Genomic DNA, 16,301 nt, shown 5'->3' with positions numbered 1-16,301 from the left:
ACTAAAAATATATGAGGTTTATAACAGCTTATATAGATGATAATTATCAGGATGATCTAATAAATCATTTAAAAACTTGAGACAAATATGACCACAAGTAAAAGTATTATACTCTTGACAACATTTATAATTATATTTAATAGTATCAAGGTTAAAATAATTAATTAAATCTATAGGCGGTCGCAAATCACCAAAACTATCGAAGTACAAAACGTTTTTACCATTCTTGCGGCAGGCTACCCAATGTGTACCAGGGCCAGTATTATCATCAAGATTTACAATAGCGCTCTCTCTAAACAGAGGTTCGCTAGCTGGAAGTGCATTTCTCATGAATACTCCTCGAAAGTCAGATGTTTGTAGTTTTTTAGCAAATTTTTGTAGATCATAGTCTGTCAATGGATGCTTAGGCAGCTTTACTTCAACGAAGTTTTTTTTTCCTCGTCGAACTATTCTTTTCTTCTTGACAACCTGTTTTTTCAATAGTATTCCGTAACCTTTGTGATGAGGTTTTAAATATAAACCTTATCCAAGTGCTTGTGCTTCCAGTTTTTTATTATGTCGCTGCTGTTCTTCTAGTTGTTGCTTAGCAGCATTCGCTCTGTTTACAACTTGCGCTATTCCAGCAGCACCACCAGCTAATGAACCAACTGCGTTTAGTCCTGCAAACAGTGGAATGAGTGCAGGAAGAAAGCCGCCTACTTTTGGAACAGGTAGTATTCTTGGTAAACTCACATTACGTTTATCACCAGCTTTTTTCATGATAGTGCGAGCTACTTGAACAGTACTTTTAATAGCAACGCGTGAGTCATTGCTATGTGTTACCGCTTTCGAAGCAGTTTTATTATTTTTTTGAAGGTTAACTTCTTGTTTCTCTTATTACACTTCTTTAACCCCATTCCAAATTTTGATTTAACATTCATGATATTTGTAACAGCGTATGCTGCAGCCTTTTCACCCAAACTAGAGTCTGAAGCTTTAACATGTTGCCAAGCTTTTTCAGCCAATACTCGATCTGCAGCGTTCCGAGCGTTTATATCTTCACGATTTTTGGAGTGTGCAATATCGTGTTCTTTACACGCTGCGTCTAGAGGATTAATGCCAGGATCTCCTCGTGCTAGCCGTTTATATAGCTTTGTACCTGGACCACAGTATTGATAGCCTGGAATATGCATTTCAAACGGTAACTTATTAATAAATTTATCTATTAAACCTTGACCTTAAAGCACGATCATGACTGTTCAATGATTTATACACTACTGGACTTAAGTTATAAAATGTTACTTTTTATAATTTCGTATGTCAGTTACGATTTAGATTTCATACAGTATGGATGTGAAACAACAATTACTCAAACTTCCTGTTATAAATTTTGACACTGACAGAGTCAGATCGACGTAAGGGAAAAAGACATGGGGATCTTTTACCAGATAACATCCGAGCAGTTTTTTTGTGGACCGTCAAACTGTGGTAAAACAAATGCTCTGTTATCTCTTATTACACATCCAAATGGATTGAAATTTGAGAATATTTACGTTTATTCAAAGTCTTTGAATCAACCTAAGTATCGGCTATTAAGGAAACTCGTTGAACCTATCGAGGGGATTCAATATCTACCGTTTAGTGAACATGATCTTGTTGTATCGCCAGACAAAGCTCGAGAAAATTCGATAATGATATTGGATGATATTGCCTGTGAAAAACAAGATAATGTTAAAGCATTTTTTTTTTGCATGGGTAGACATAAGTGTGTAGATTCTTTCTACCTCTGTCAGTCATATGCTCAAGTTCCTAAACATCTTGTACGTGATAATGTTAACCTTTTAATTATATTCCGTCAAAATGATATGAATCTAAAGCATATTTATAATGACCACGTTAATACGGATATGTCGTTTCAGCGCTTTAAAGATTTCTGTGGATTTTGCTGGACTGATAATCATAGCTTTATTGTAATTAATAAAGATTGTAATATGGAAAATGGAAGATATAGAAAAGGCTTTGATCAATTCATTATAAATATGACAAATTTGAAATAGATCAAACATTTGAATGTAAGACACTAACAGGTCAACATGGCTAATTTTGAAGAGCAAATTGGTATTCTTCAGCAGATGGAAAAAGCTCGAGAAGCTATCAAACGAAAATATAATAGTTTAAAATTAAGTAAATTAGATGCTGAACATGTGGCAAATACTACTTTTAAACCTATTGTTTGAAAAATTGATTGATATCACAGAAACGCAGAGTAGTTTCAAGAAAAAAAGGTATAGTGAAAAAAGAAGAAAATAGCGATGATGGTATTGATGATTATGAATTAAAACAAGAAGAAAGGGAAGTAGTGAACGAAGAAGAAGAAAAACCAGTGTATGTCGATGAAAGCTTAAAAGTAGATACAGTAAAACATACTAATACACTGAGTAGAGGTAATAAAAAAGATTTGGTAATAGATAAATATATTACGATGATAAGAAGAGGTGAGACAAAAGCATTAGATCTAATATATGGTGTACGTAAAAAATCTGATGATTTTTATATTGGAAACACTCCTTTTTCCTACGATAATGAGTTTATTATTCTGGGAAACAAACAGTATAAAAAGAGTCCCGGATTGATTGAATTATTGTTTAAAAAAGAACCCGAATCCACTAATATAAATAAAACTGATTTATCAGACTATGCTAAAATTGTTAAACAAACTAGTGCACATAAGAAATATTACAAGGAAGAGGAATCAATACGTGATTCAAATTCAAAAAAATTCGTCGACTACATTGCAAAAATGTCAGTCATTAAGGATAATAAACGTACGTCTAAAGAAGGTTCAGGTTTACCCCCTCCCTTCAAAATTGCAAGACGTTATACAAATACTGATTATATATACTGGGATGATCCAAACGAACTTGTTAATCGATTGAGATTATTAATAGCTGAAACATCAGCTGGCAATCAAAACCATGTGAATGAAATTCAGTCTATAATTAAAGAACTATGAGTGTTGACCTGTTCGGACGGCATTTGAATAGCTCAGAGGGCCTTCGAGGTCCTCCAGGAATTGGATATAAACTCACTGTTGACGGTCAATATAGTTTACAAGATAAAAGATTATGCAACATAGCAGATCCTAAGGATTTAAGGAGGTTCGATACCGAAATGAAAATGGTTAGAAAGTTTTTAAAATAATTTAAAACTGTTAATAAACATGAGAAACGCTTGGTGTAAAAATATCAGATCGATTGCCAATTTAGTTTTTCTAAAAAGTGATATGAAAAATCACGTTCTTATACACAGGCTCTTATGGGAGCTAAGCAAAAAATTTTAATGGGACGTGAATATTTCTGTTGAAAATGGTTAGAGTCGGAAAAAGTAAAGTTGTAATTTCATAATTAAATATTATTGAACGTTTTAAAACAAGAAAATTATGCACTTACAATTTAATTATTGAGATAATAGAATGAATAGGCTACGTTGTGATAAATTTTGACAAACATCTGATTCAATGGAGGGAAATATGGCAACGCTGTACGCTATATTCAACGGTCTGACTGACCCGCTATATTTGAATACCTCGATTGGCTTCTAGTTGGAAATGCAGCAATAATTATTAGAAAATAAATTGGTTATAATCTAAATCAATAACAATGATAAATAGGAACATAATTAAACTTTTATTTTTTCTCAGTTAAATTACATATAAATAAAGTTTATATAGTCTTTTCATAACGTTCATTTTTTACTTAAAAAATCTAAAATACTTTTTAATACTCGTTTACTCTTTATTATTTGAGTTTTTCCTTCAACTCTTTGCTCAAGTAAATCAATCACATGTTTTTCACTTTTTTGGTATTCACTTAGTAAAGCCTCGTAAGTAATAGCGGCACCGGCCATTCTTTTCAACATCGGTTTAGATACTACTTGTACAAGAGGATTTAAACTTTTTAGATAAATTTGACTTCTTTTGTCTTTATCCATAGATTCTATAAGAGAATCAAAAGTTTTTGCACTTTGCACTATATCATTATATGATAGAAACTTATAAACTAATTTTTCTAATAAAATTACATCACACATGGCATCGTGTGCATCTTTGGTAGGTAAATTCATTAACTGTTCGGCTAACGTAGTTAATTTCAAAGCACCTTTCTCTCTTCTATCAGGAAATCGCTTTCTAAATAAACTTAAGCTATCGCTAAATCCCACAACTATTTTGCGGAATTCTTCTTTTAAAGAAGCTTCTTGTATTCTTAATAGAAGTCGGGAAGAGTCAAAGTTGCAATTATGTGCCACGAATACACAGGGCTTGTTTATCTCAGTTAAAAAAGTTAACAAGTCATTTAAAACTAATCTTATAGGCGATGATTGTACTCTTACTCCACGAAGATACAAATCACTGCCTTCATTGGATAATCCATGTACTGCAGAAGCCTTTGGATTAATACGTTTTGTAGAATTAACGTATTTATTAAAAACGGAATTTTTATACTTCACAGATACTTGTAAAATATCGTCATCCATAGAAAAGCCACCGGTTTCGAGATCGAAAAAAACTATTGCTGTAGAATGTTCAGTTTGATCTTGAATATCGTCTACGAGTTCATTGTTTATAGTACTATTCTCGGTAGAAATATCCGCAGCCATCTTGAATAATCCTATATTACTTTCGTAAGTTGGTCCTTCCATAGCCTCACGTTGATTTTTCAACTGAGCTCGATTTTTTTGAAGAGTATGTCGATGTAATTTGAAAGCTGGTGTTTTAGCTTTATTCGATCGCATTTTTGCAGATCTTGTGATTTGTTCGATGTGTTTAGATAGATGAGATCCAGGACTCAAGTTCCATTTTTGTAATGTGTCTTGAAGATACCTTTCACCTATATTTTTCTGTGCTATGGAACTAGCCACTCGATAATCATATGATTCCGAGCAGTCGTACGGTACAGCTTTTGGCGCTTTTTTAGAAATAATATTATTTAAACTCTCGTTTGCTTGCGTTGAAGCGTAACATACAAAAGTTTCAGCATTGTCAGCTAATCTTTTGAAAACAGTTTTAAGTTCTTCAAAAAGCACCTCATTTTTTAAACCTCCAATTACTGTGCGATGTTCGTAATTTTCTTTGTCTTTTACATATCCACACCACTCACCACATTCATCATGAATATTGAAGGCATGATAAGGAATATTTTTTACAGCAGCTGCCATTTGTATAACATTACCACGATTCTGCGACATAGCATATGTAAAGCATTTATGTAGATATTTTATCGCTTCTGAAGTCAACTCTTTATCTGGATCTTTACTTTTATCAAATTTATACAATAAACTTTTCACACCTTTAGACGTATGATTTTTATCAGACTGTTTTACAATATTATGGTTTACTGCTTTTTTAATTGCACAGATGCTGGAGCTATCATTGTCTCCAATGAAAACTCCCACTTCGAGATTTTCTTCTTTCAACACTGAGCTTCGAGCAACTAATTGTACGGCTACATCTGGCTCCATGGCTTTTGCTGTTCCAAAGTAATTTAATCTACAGTCATGATCAGTCTTGGCACGACCTTTGTCACACATGCGACATTTCCGATTTCTGGTCGCAAAATCTATCACTTTTCCTGATTGACTACCGATTAGATGCCCTACTCCACTCAAACTATCATACTGATATCCTGACCCGCGTATGTGCCAACCCATGTCGTAACTTGCTAAAATTCTTATTTTCTCATTATTATTATTTGAGTCGATAGTTAATGAAGGTTGCGAAACTAATGTAGTTTTCGCATTTTTTGATAAGTCTAGAGGTGTCGTTATGCAATTATCAATGACTGGTAGAGAAGTAGTAGATGAATTCGATGACTGAACTTGATTTTCATCCGCCGTAGAACTTTCTATAAAATTGGGTTCGACGACAATGGGTAACGACGATAAATTAGCTCTTTCTGGAGTGAGAAAATTTGGTTCGATGGAATGTGGTCTAAGGAAAGAGAAATAAAGTAAATATATCACTTTTTATTCAACATCTGTTTTATTTATTAGAAATATCTCATTATTAATTAAGGTTCTATTTCCATAAAATTGAGCAAAAACTGTTAGTATAACTGAATTTCTAAAATAACCAAACTAAAATAAATTTCATTGAAGCCAATTCATACTTTCAATATTTTCTTTATAAATAATGAATTAGAAAATAAAAGTTTAAATATGTAATATACACAAAATTAGTAAATAAGATTTTGATAAACAGCTTGAAAGTTACGTAATTTCACAACTGGGACTACAAAAAAAATCAATCTCCTTACCAAAAATAAATAATTAATCAAAGTTAAGAAATGTACAATTTCATCGTGTAAAAATTAAGGATTAGAATCCATTCTTATGATTTTATATTCTCACTGATCCAAATAAACTTTCGAACGCTTTTGTAGTATGTCTAATTGACTCATCATTGTTCGTTAATAATTAATCAAAATTAAAAAAAATGTACAATTTCAGCGTGTAAAAATCAAAGATTAGAATTCATTCTTATGATTTTAAATTCTCATTGATCCAAATAAACTTACAAACGCTTTTGTAGAATGTCTAATTGACTCTTCGTTAAACGTTTTTCTTCTTTACAAGCTTCTAGACAACTTTCCTTGGCTACGCTCTCAATGACAGGTCCAATTTCTCTTTCGTAAGATTTATAAGTTTTTGCAGTCATGCATGGCATATTCATCGAGCCACAGAATTTTTTTAGAGTTGTATGTCCATTTCCATTGTGTATTGCACCTATAAATGTTAAATTAAATGAAATGTTTGTAAAGACTGTAACATAATACAAAAATCAACATAAACTTACTAAGAGCAGCTTTCGTATTATTATCGTATAAAAGCTGTCCATTAGGTCCTAGATGCACTTTGCTTGTAGGAACAATACTTGTTGCAAGACATTTTCTGCATCTAACCGTAAAATCTGAAGCCAATCCTTTCTTTGCTTCTTTCTCTATGTCTTCAAGAGAAAGAATCTCCGTACAAAATGAACAGTAAAGATGTTGCGCCATAACCTTCAAATCTATAATGCGGCGTCGTTCTATCATGCACTCAGCTTGTTGGTCGTCATCACATTGATTCTTGGTTTGCACTTTTTCCTTTTTTCTCATTAATCCACTTTCTATTTGTTTCATACGCCTTTTATACTGCTTTTCTGTCATTATTTTCCCTTTGTATCTTGGACGCTCATTCATGTTTACGCCGTAGAAACTGTATACAATCTCAGCACAGCGTAGCCACCTTATAAGATTACACGACACTAATATGCAGCGTTGCCAGATTTCACTTCAAAGTTCTGGATGCTTTTAATTAATGAATATGCACTTTTATTCAAATAAAAAGTTAATTGATTCACTTGTAATGCGAAAAAAGGACAAAAGCTAATATTTGTAATAAAAATTCACACATAAATAGAATATTTAGTTCGCTCAAATTAATTTATCTAAGGTTGGTACTACAGCGAGGTCCCCGTGTATAAGCATAGGCGTGCCCCCCGCACCGCCTGCCCCGCCAGAGATCTATCGAACCTCCTTAAGTGATGCTGTTAACTTAAATACTCTACGCACTGTTACTCAAGCTACAACATCACAACTAAAAAGTGAAATTACTAATTTAGATGAAATAGTTAAGCTGCATAGAGACGAAATTGATGAAAAGTTAAGAATACTTACAGTTAAGATTGAGACAATACACAAACTGCTACTTGAAATAAAAAAAAAAAAAGTGAATATGGATCGACATAAGTATTCTACGAATACTTACCCTTTTCCTGGACAACAAAGCTATAAAAAGCTTGATAACAATATATTTGAAAATCAGAAAACAAAAGATAGCCAATCTTCTAATAGCTGGAAGAAGTGTACTGAGAAATATTCTATTAATACTAATTCTTTTCCTGAAAAACAAGGTTATAAAAGATTCTAAAACTATGGATCAACGGCATCAAGTTGTGGAAGAATTGCATAAGCCTGCTCGACGTAATTATACACGCAGAAAAGTTGATATTCGAGATATTAATGAAACGTGGCAAGCTGATCTTGTCGAGATGATACCTTACGCTCGAGACAATAAGAACTATAAGTATATGCTCACAGTAATTGATATTTTTTCCAAATATGCATGGGCAGTTCCAATCAAGCAGAAGACTGGAAAAGATGTAGCAGCAGCGATGCTGTCTATTTTGAAGCAAGGACGCGTTCCGAAAAATTTACAAACTGATCGTGGCAAGGAATTCTATAATAAGGAATTTGAAAATCTCATGAAACGATATAAAATACACTTGTACTCTACCTACAGCAATCTGAAAGCTTCAATCTGTGAACGTTTTAATCGTACACTTAAAACTCGAATGTGGAAACTGTTTAGTTTGAATGGAAATCATAAATGGTTGCAAATTTTATCAAATTTATCAATATAATGATACTAAGCATCGAACAATTGTCATTAAACCTAGAAATCTCACAGTTGATAATGCATCTAGTATATATGACAAAATCAAGAAGCGAAAAGTTCCAAATCTATTATTTAAATGTGCTAAATTCAAAGTAGGTGATAGAGTTCGAGTAAGTAAAAGTAAACAGATTTTTGAGAAAGGTTATACACCCAACTGGTCTACTGAGATTTTTACTGTTGATCGAGTACATCATACGAGTCCATATACTTATCTCTTGAAAGACTATCAAAATCTATCGATAGTTGGAGGATTTTATGAAGAAGAACTACAAAAAACGAAGTGTCCGGATGTCTATTTGATAGAAAAAGTTGTTAAAAAGGGCGGTAATAATTACTATGTAAAATGGTTAGGATTCGATGATACACATAATAGTTGGATAAGTAAAAATGATTTGTAATGAGGAAAAAATTAATAAACAACATTTATAACTAATTTCGTTTTAATTAATTTATTTATATATATACATATACATAACTTTCCATTATATGTTTTTCTGCTTAGTATTAACAAAACTGAGATTTTTTTTAAAAGCACTGGATTAATAATTACTCCCGTTCTTTCAATCCTCATTCTAAAACGTTTACGATCACATGCAGCCTGCATCCATTCACCACGTCGAGCACTCTGATATGCAAACGTCCATGTACACATATTATGAATCAAAACTTTATCACTAAAACGTAGATTCTTATTTTGTTTGCTTGAGTTATTATCAGCACTCGATAACCTGAAATTAATGTATACTAACTTAAATTTTCTCATAATATTTCTAATAACATGATGTATCATTATTGATTTTGTAAAGGTTTATACTCACTTTATTCTATAATGTCCCCAAGCCAGTGTTTCATTGCTGTCTGGTATCAGGAATCTTTTATCATCGTACGGACTTAGTGCAATTTTTTCTTGCTGTATGGTTTCAACATTGTGTAATTTTGGTCTAATAACAGATTGCTTTCTTTTCAAAATTCTTTGATTTTGCAAACAGTCTACATAGTCATCAAAACAAATAGTTTTTTTCACAACTGACGACTTTATTTATACCTTTGATTTTCTTTACAAAATCCACATTATCAACATGTGTGCTGTACATTTTACTTCTCAATCCAATGAATTCAGTAAGTATATTTCCATTGCATTCATCTTTCATTAGTCCTACAACTTTCTTATTCATACGTGGCATTCCAAAAACATTGTTTTCAGGATAATCTGATGTATCAAATCGTTCAATATTTGATTTAATATCTTCATACAAATCATTACAGGTTACTGCATAAATCAAACTATCAATGTCTGTGTACAACAACTTACAATTATTTTCATACTTTTTTAACATATAATCATAATGAAAGCCGTACATAACAGTCTTTGAAATATCCAATACTGACAAACCAATATATAAAGTTTTATTCACATATACACTAGTCTTTCTCATTTCTATAGCAACTAAATTTTCACTAAATATTGCACTGCTATGAAAATTTGGTTTTGAAATGAGAGCTTCCACGCCATATCGTCCTTCTCACTTTGTCATGAGTTTTACATCAACATGCTTATATACATTCTCCATAGTCTTGCCGTAAACAGCATTATTCATTAGTTTAAAAAGATTTTTTTCAAACTCATTTTTTGCTTTAGCTCTCATAGAACTATTTAAATCTATGTAAGGCTTCAACCATTGAGATTGTTTAAACTTTAACACTCGATGAATTTTAACAAGCTCAAGTCCATTTGCTAAAGCCTGTTTTAAAGCTCAATAATGAATAACATAATTGTTTTTATTCATCAAAGTAGCTAATAGTTTTTCTTGCTTGGATCCAGGAGGTTTCATATGTTCTGGGCAGAAAGGTAAATCATTATGTATACTGTGAATGTCCTTAGGATACTTAAGATCTACTTCCAAGATATATCCTTCAAGTGCTTCATCGTCTATAGTTTGAACGTTTATATTTGTAAAATCTTGAATCCATTCAAATGCATCATATGGTAGAGATTGTGTCATTGCATAACCATAAAGATTATTAGCATCTAAATATATGAGATATACATTATCTTGATCGCATTTATAATGATCTTTCATATATTTATGATTAGCTTTAGCATATCTATGAGAACATTGACTTAATCCTCCTCTGATACCATGCTCAATAAAAAGTAACATATCAATATCCGTGATCAGTTTCAATTTAACACCAGTAATTTTAAGCATTGCATCCCAGGTGAAGCCAGGTGTTGTATAATAATGTGCTGGATCAAGACCATATACAGTCAAACACTGATCACGAAAATTTTCAAAAACATCAGCTAATAGTAGTATGTCTGTTTTCATGTAAAGATCTGAATATTCTCCAAGAGTTGTTATTTCAAACTCTGTCCACACTTTCTGCGTATGAGCATAATCATCTTGCGGTACTGTTGAATCTGTGAGTGAACTCAAAAACTTCTCTATAGCAGGCAGCTCAGTTTCATTTAGTTTTTCCATACAATTAATGTATTCGTAGGGAAAAACACTTTTTTTGTCAAAAGTTGAAATTTCCTAGCCTCCAAATCTGAGAAAACAGATTTCAGTATTTTAAACTCGTTCAGAAAAGATGCTAATTGATCGAGAGATGATGCCATAAAGCGGAATGAGTCGACGAAACGGAGCTTTATCACACTATTTTCAATATGCTTAGTAAAAGCAATATATTTTTCCTTTGTTAAGGGAAGAAGATCAACTTTGCCTAGAAAACAATTAGATATATCTTTGATTATAAAATGAGCATCATACCCACTTAAATTATGAAAAACCACTGGAATTATTCTTGAATCTTGATAGTTCAAATTACATCCAGCATGAGCAGATCCTCGATATTTTGAGGTTAAGTGACAGTGATCATGAACTTTAATTCTACCATCTATCGATTTTTCATAAACATGACAGGTATCTGACTCGTTAAAAGATATTTGTTGCTCTAAACTAAGATTTTCCATTGGTATAGGATTTCCATATATATTATCTATTTGTTCAGCTATCAATTTCAATTCCTTAGCAAACCACAATGCTGGTTCTTCTCCTTGATAACTGCTAAATCGAGATAAAGAATCATAATAACTGCATTTCAAGAAATATCCAATACTAAAGATATCATGTTTTTGGTATGCTGTAGTATTCTTTGGTTCATCTTCTTCTTCATCTTCTGACTCATTAATCGGTGTTAATAAACATTCACAATCTGCATAGATAACAAATGGTATTTTTTCTTTAAATCTATCGTTTTTAAAGGTTATGATATCATTACCAACTTTTGGTAATTTAACCTTGCAATCATTAATCAGCATACATTGCTGCAGATGTGCTTCTAAATATTGTTGAGTAGAAAAAAAGTGTAGACATCGGTCACATATGTGAATCTTCTTCTTTGTATGTGTCAGACTACTACTCACCAATCTTGATAGATTTTTAATGTAAACGTAATGATAATCGTTACAATTCATGTTACTATCATCATCTCTATCATACATATCTTTTCCAGCTTCAATCAAAAGGAGATTAATATGATTTACTTTCTTTTCCGACGTAAGATGAAGTGGTACAACCTCTCGACCATCTAAACCAAAAACATTCACTGAAATTTCATTATTTTGCGTTTTGAATTTAGATACTTGTTTCAAAGCTACTGGAAATTCAATTCCTTTCATATATAATTCTCCATCAAATCTGACATAATTAATGACTCTGTCAGGATGATCTTGTGCGAGAAACTGGATGAAGCGCGGACAAAATTGCCCACTTAAAACATTGATTGTCTGTATTTTTAACATTTATACAAGCTTTTCTTTCTTTAATAAATTTAGGTAATGGTATATATGAACTACCACCTCGCATTGCGTTTAAATTGTTCATATTTAGTTGAATATTGATAATTGAATCTAATGTCCAGCCGGAATCCTTATCTTGAAATTCTTCAATCGCATTTAAAAGAGGTAGTTTAACGTTCTCAACAAACCACTGTTTTAATGAAGTTGATAAGAAAATTTCTGCATTAGATGTACTATCACCTTCAGCACTTAACTTTTTAAACTTACACGATAAAACAGTATTTATTTTTAAAGCGCTTCCACACTTTTTTAAAATGTTCTTTATACGTCTTGTAAAAAGCTGACATGAGTCATCTAAAAATGCACTAATATCGATATGCTCAATATTAGCAATAACGCTTGTGCGCATGCGATTTTTAAAAGCACTATCTAAATTAATCCATTGTATACGTTGACTTAAACTTTGTATGAGTGTTCCACCTTTTTTAACTACTAAAGTATGAAGTTTCACGTGAATACACTCCACTCTTGCTGTAATGTGTAAAACACTTTGCTTTTGTTGCACTGTTAGACTGCTATTATTCAAGACTTTTCGCAAAGTTTTGAGAGCAAGCTTGTAATGTTTTTTCCATCGATCAAGTACCTCTTTTGGATTATGAGACTTTAGAAGATTAGCTGCTTCTTCTAAAAACTTCAAGTAAGTAACACATTCGTCAACTAATATCGTCATGATTTACTTTTTTGTGTACACGATAGAAAAGAAAGTGACTCTGCGAAGCTGTAGCGCTCCTTATATTCCATGTTATTCAAGGTCAAAGTATGATAGTGGGGAATTAATTCAAGGTTATTGTAACAAGTCAGTGGGGATAAATTGAAGGTCATTATAGAAGTTAGTAAAAGGGATTCTTACAAGGTTATTGATACGAATTCATAAAAGAGTATGCCTGTATGACTGCTACCAACTAAGCAGAAGAATGCAGCGCCTAAACTAATATCATTTAAACTCATAAGTAGACATTTATAGTATTTAGCAACTACGGTTTGAATCTATAATAAATCAACTTTTTCAAACAATTATAATTTTCAACAAGAAATTATCAAAGATTTTAGATTTTAGATCACAGTAAATAGATTTTTTTATGATTAGCTTTTTATATTATAAAAAATTATGAATAGTAACAAATAAGAACAGATTGTTTGAATATATAATTTCTTTTAATTTTAATATATAAAAACATAAAAAAGTATAATGAAGTTTATATAATATCAATTTTAAATTATGCTAAATAACTTATTTAATTAATATGGCACTTTAGTAGAAAAATGATATATTTAGGAATTTCATAAGGTGGACTTACAATGGGAATAGGTATAAGGGCAGGGATTTTTTTTTTTTTTTTATACGTTATTCAGGAATTTCATAAGGTGGACTTACAATGGGAATAGGTATAAGGGCAGGGATTTTTTTTTTTTTTGTTAATAATCCAAATACTCAGATATGTATAAATACATAATAATAAAGAGAAAATGTGTAATACCTGATGATGTTGTTCAAGGGCCTGCTTCGACCGCGGCTCCAGCTGCAACTCTGATTGCAGATCGAGCTGCGTCTCTGACTGTAGATCGAGCTGCGACTCCGAGTACAGGTTCGACCGCGGCTCCAGCTGCAACTCTGATTGTACATCGAGCTTCGATTGTAGATCTAGCTGTGGCTCTGACTTTAGATGGGGCTGCAGCTCTGACTGTAGATCGAGCTTCTGCTCCGAATGTACATCGAGCTGCAGCTCTGACTTTAGATCGGGCTGCAGCTCTGACTGTAGATCGAGCTTCTGATCTGACTGTACATCGAGCTGCGGCTCTTCAAGTGGCTCCTGCAGCTCTTGCACCTATAAAATAAAAAATATGAATAAGTCAATCAAATCCAAGTTACCTTCTAACTAAGAAATTAAGAGACTTGGAAGTTAATAAATCGTATTTGATTACAGACGTGAAAAAAGTTGCTACTAGGTTTGGAATGAAAATTGTGTTACAGCTAGATTCTTTGTTTGATGTTTTCTTACCAACTAGAGTTAACGCTATACTCGTTGAAAAAGAAGAGGCGTACAATAATTTTAAAGAAGATACTAAAAAAAAGAGAAGTTGGATTAAAATATCTAGGCAATTGTCTAATTGAATTTATTTGATAGACGTTTAAGAAGAATAAAAAAAACAGCCTAGTGAATTTAAGACATTTTGTAAAAGAATACTGATAATTTTATAATTTTTGTTTAAATATATGTATTAATCTTACCTGCAAATTTTATTTATTTAACCTATACTCCTCTTCATTCCAAATTCAGTTGATGAATTATTCGTTATATTATATAAAACACTGTTATTTTATAATTAATATAAAGTGAATATAAAAAAAAGTGATCGTGAAAGTGGGGAGCTAGCCTCGCAAACAAATTCAATGATTAATATTTTAATAAACATCAAATTTTGTAGTGAGACTCGAGTGATTAATATTTTAATAAACATCAAGTTTGTAGTGAGACTCGGGTGATTAATATTTTAATAAACATCAAGTTTGTAGTGAGACTCGGCCCACGGGCAGCAGCCTGTAATCGTGAAGAAAAAATCGGGACGCGGGATTCGGGCATCGGGCCTATGGATGAAAAAAATATATAAGCAGCCAAATACTTATATGTCTGCGAGTTACAGACGTCGGCATGGCAGGAATAATCATTATAGATCATCGATTCTTTTACCCAGGGATCGCGGGCTGCTGAAAATGCAGGGTGCCGCTGGACGCGAGATGACACAGGGAAGCGGGCCGATAAGGCAGAACTGCCATACCGACAGTTACCGGCGTCGGTATGGTAGAAATGCCAGATCGGATGGTAAGTGGCGCAGAACCCGCATAGCCCCTACTACTTGTAACGTGAATAAAATGCTAAATTTGTAGGCTGTGCGAGGAGATGTACAGTGAGCCGTTGCATATCGCAGAGGAATGTTCCGTTCCTCACCCTGCCAGCTAAAGGTATAGAATATTCTTAAACGAGAAGAAAGATATTTGTTATAAATTTCAATTTACGAGGTATTAATTTACTCGTTGAATGTTTGTTGACAAATTTGTAAAGTTTGGATGAATTATAAATGATCAGTATTGATAAATCAGGCAATAATCCTTAAAAAATGTAGATTTTTGTGAATTAAAATATTTATAACTTTTACCACATACTTTGCTAGAATTTGACCAAGCGTATAATCTATCAATATTTAATAGCATATTAAATTTTGTTGAATTCTGAGTGGTTGATTATTTTGTTTTTCTGGGTAGATAATGCATTTTAATTTAATATTTTAGGTTAAAGACTTGCTCGGTAAATTTTCTTCTCTCTTTTTTTTGTAAGAATTATTGGTGTTTTGATTTTTTTGGCTTCACTTATTTTGATGAGGTATATTGTGTGTTGCAAATTATCATAATGGTGCATCTAGTTTCTGATATATAATAACTTTACACTAGTTACGTGAGATGAATATGTTAAGAATAAATAGAAATGTATTTATTCCTCTGCAGTTTTGCTAGATGTGCAGGTGTTATTCTGAGAACAGCAAAAAAATGTATAGCACTAATTTTGTATTAACATTTTTTTGCGTACTGCCGCGCGCCCTATGGCCGCGGGATAAATAAGACGAAAGCTTTTCTGATAAATTGAATAATGTGTTCGTAGAATGCGAGTAATAAAATGATATGACGTTGAGTGTTATATTGCGCCTGATGATCGATCCTGTGGATTGTAAATTACTTTAATTCTGTACATATGAATGATTGCTGTGATTTGACGAATTTGCCTCGGTGTGTTGTAAAATGCTTTGAGAGCAAGGCGGTGGATCTTTGAGCGCCGTGCATCTTTTAACTTTATCCATGATCGTTATTTTGATTATATCCCCGTTTTTCAATTTGACATTTTTTGTCTTATAATCTATATCGATGATTTCGTAGGGTCCTTCGTAATCTCGGTCGTGCTTGCACTTCTGTGGT

The 16,301-nt window shown here is 32.4% G+C and overlaps 2 protein-coding genes across 12 annotated transcripts in view; one reads left to right on the top strand and one right to left on the bottom strand.

Moving 5' to 3' along the window:
• LOC100118293 (DNA-directed RNA polymerases I, II, and III subunit RPABC4) overlaps positions 1 to 16,301 on the top strand; it is a 99,553-nt gene that overhangs the window by 28,674 nt on the left and 54,578 nt on the right. The gene's annotated exons all lie outside the window — the stretch shown is intronic.
• Positions 6,004 to 7,871, bottom strand: LOC103317124. Its single transcript, XM_008213912.4, has 2 exons — positions 6,830 to 7,871; positions 6,004 to 6,759 (listed from the first exon to the last, which is right to left on the bottom strand). The coding sequence occupies exons 1-2, from the start codon at positions 7,212 to 7,214 to the stop codon at positions 6,548 to 6,550; spliced, it is 597 nt and encodes a 198-aa protein (XP_008212134.1). The 5' UTR covers positions 7,215 to 7,871; the 3' UTR covers positions 6,004 to 6,547.

The sequence above is a fragment of the Nasonia vitripennis genome, unplaced genomic scaffold, assembly GCF_009193385.2.
Source record: "Nasonia vitripennis strain AsymCx unplaced genomic scaffold, Nvit_psr_1.1 unplaced0002, whole genome shotgun sequence".
Classification (NCBI taxonomy): domain Eukaryota; kingdom Metazoa; phylum Arthropoda; class Insecta; order Hymenoptera; family Pteromalidae; genus Nasonia; species Nasonia vitripennis.
The sequence above is the reverse complement of the archived record's forward strand: the minus strand, read 5'-3'. Positions and strand labels throughout refer to the sequence as shown.

What these genes read in the sequence shown, in the direction of transcription:
- LOC103317124 (XM_008213912.4), bottom strand. Translation starts at nt 7,214, where the DNA reads ATGAATGAGCGTCCAAGATACAAAGGGAAAATAATGACAGAAAAGCAG. An exon ending in TAATACGAAAGCTGCTCTTA is followed by an intron (nt 6,760 to 6,829) that starts GTAAGTTTATGT and finishes TAACATTTATAG; the next exon opens with GTGCAATACACAATGGAAAT.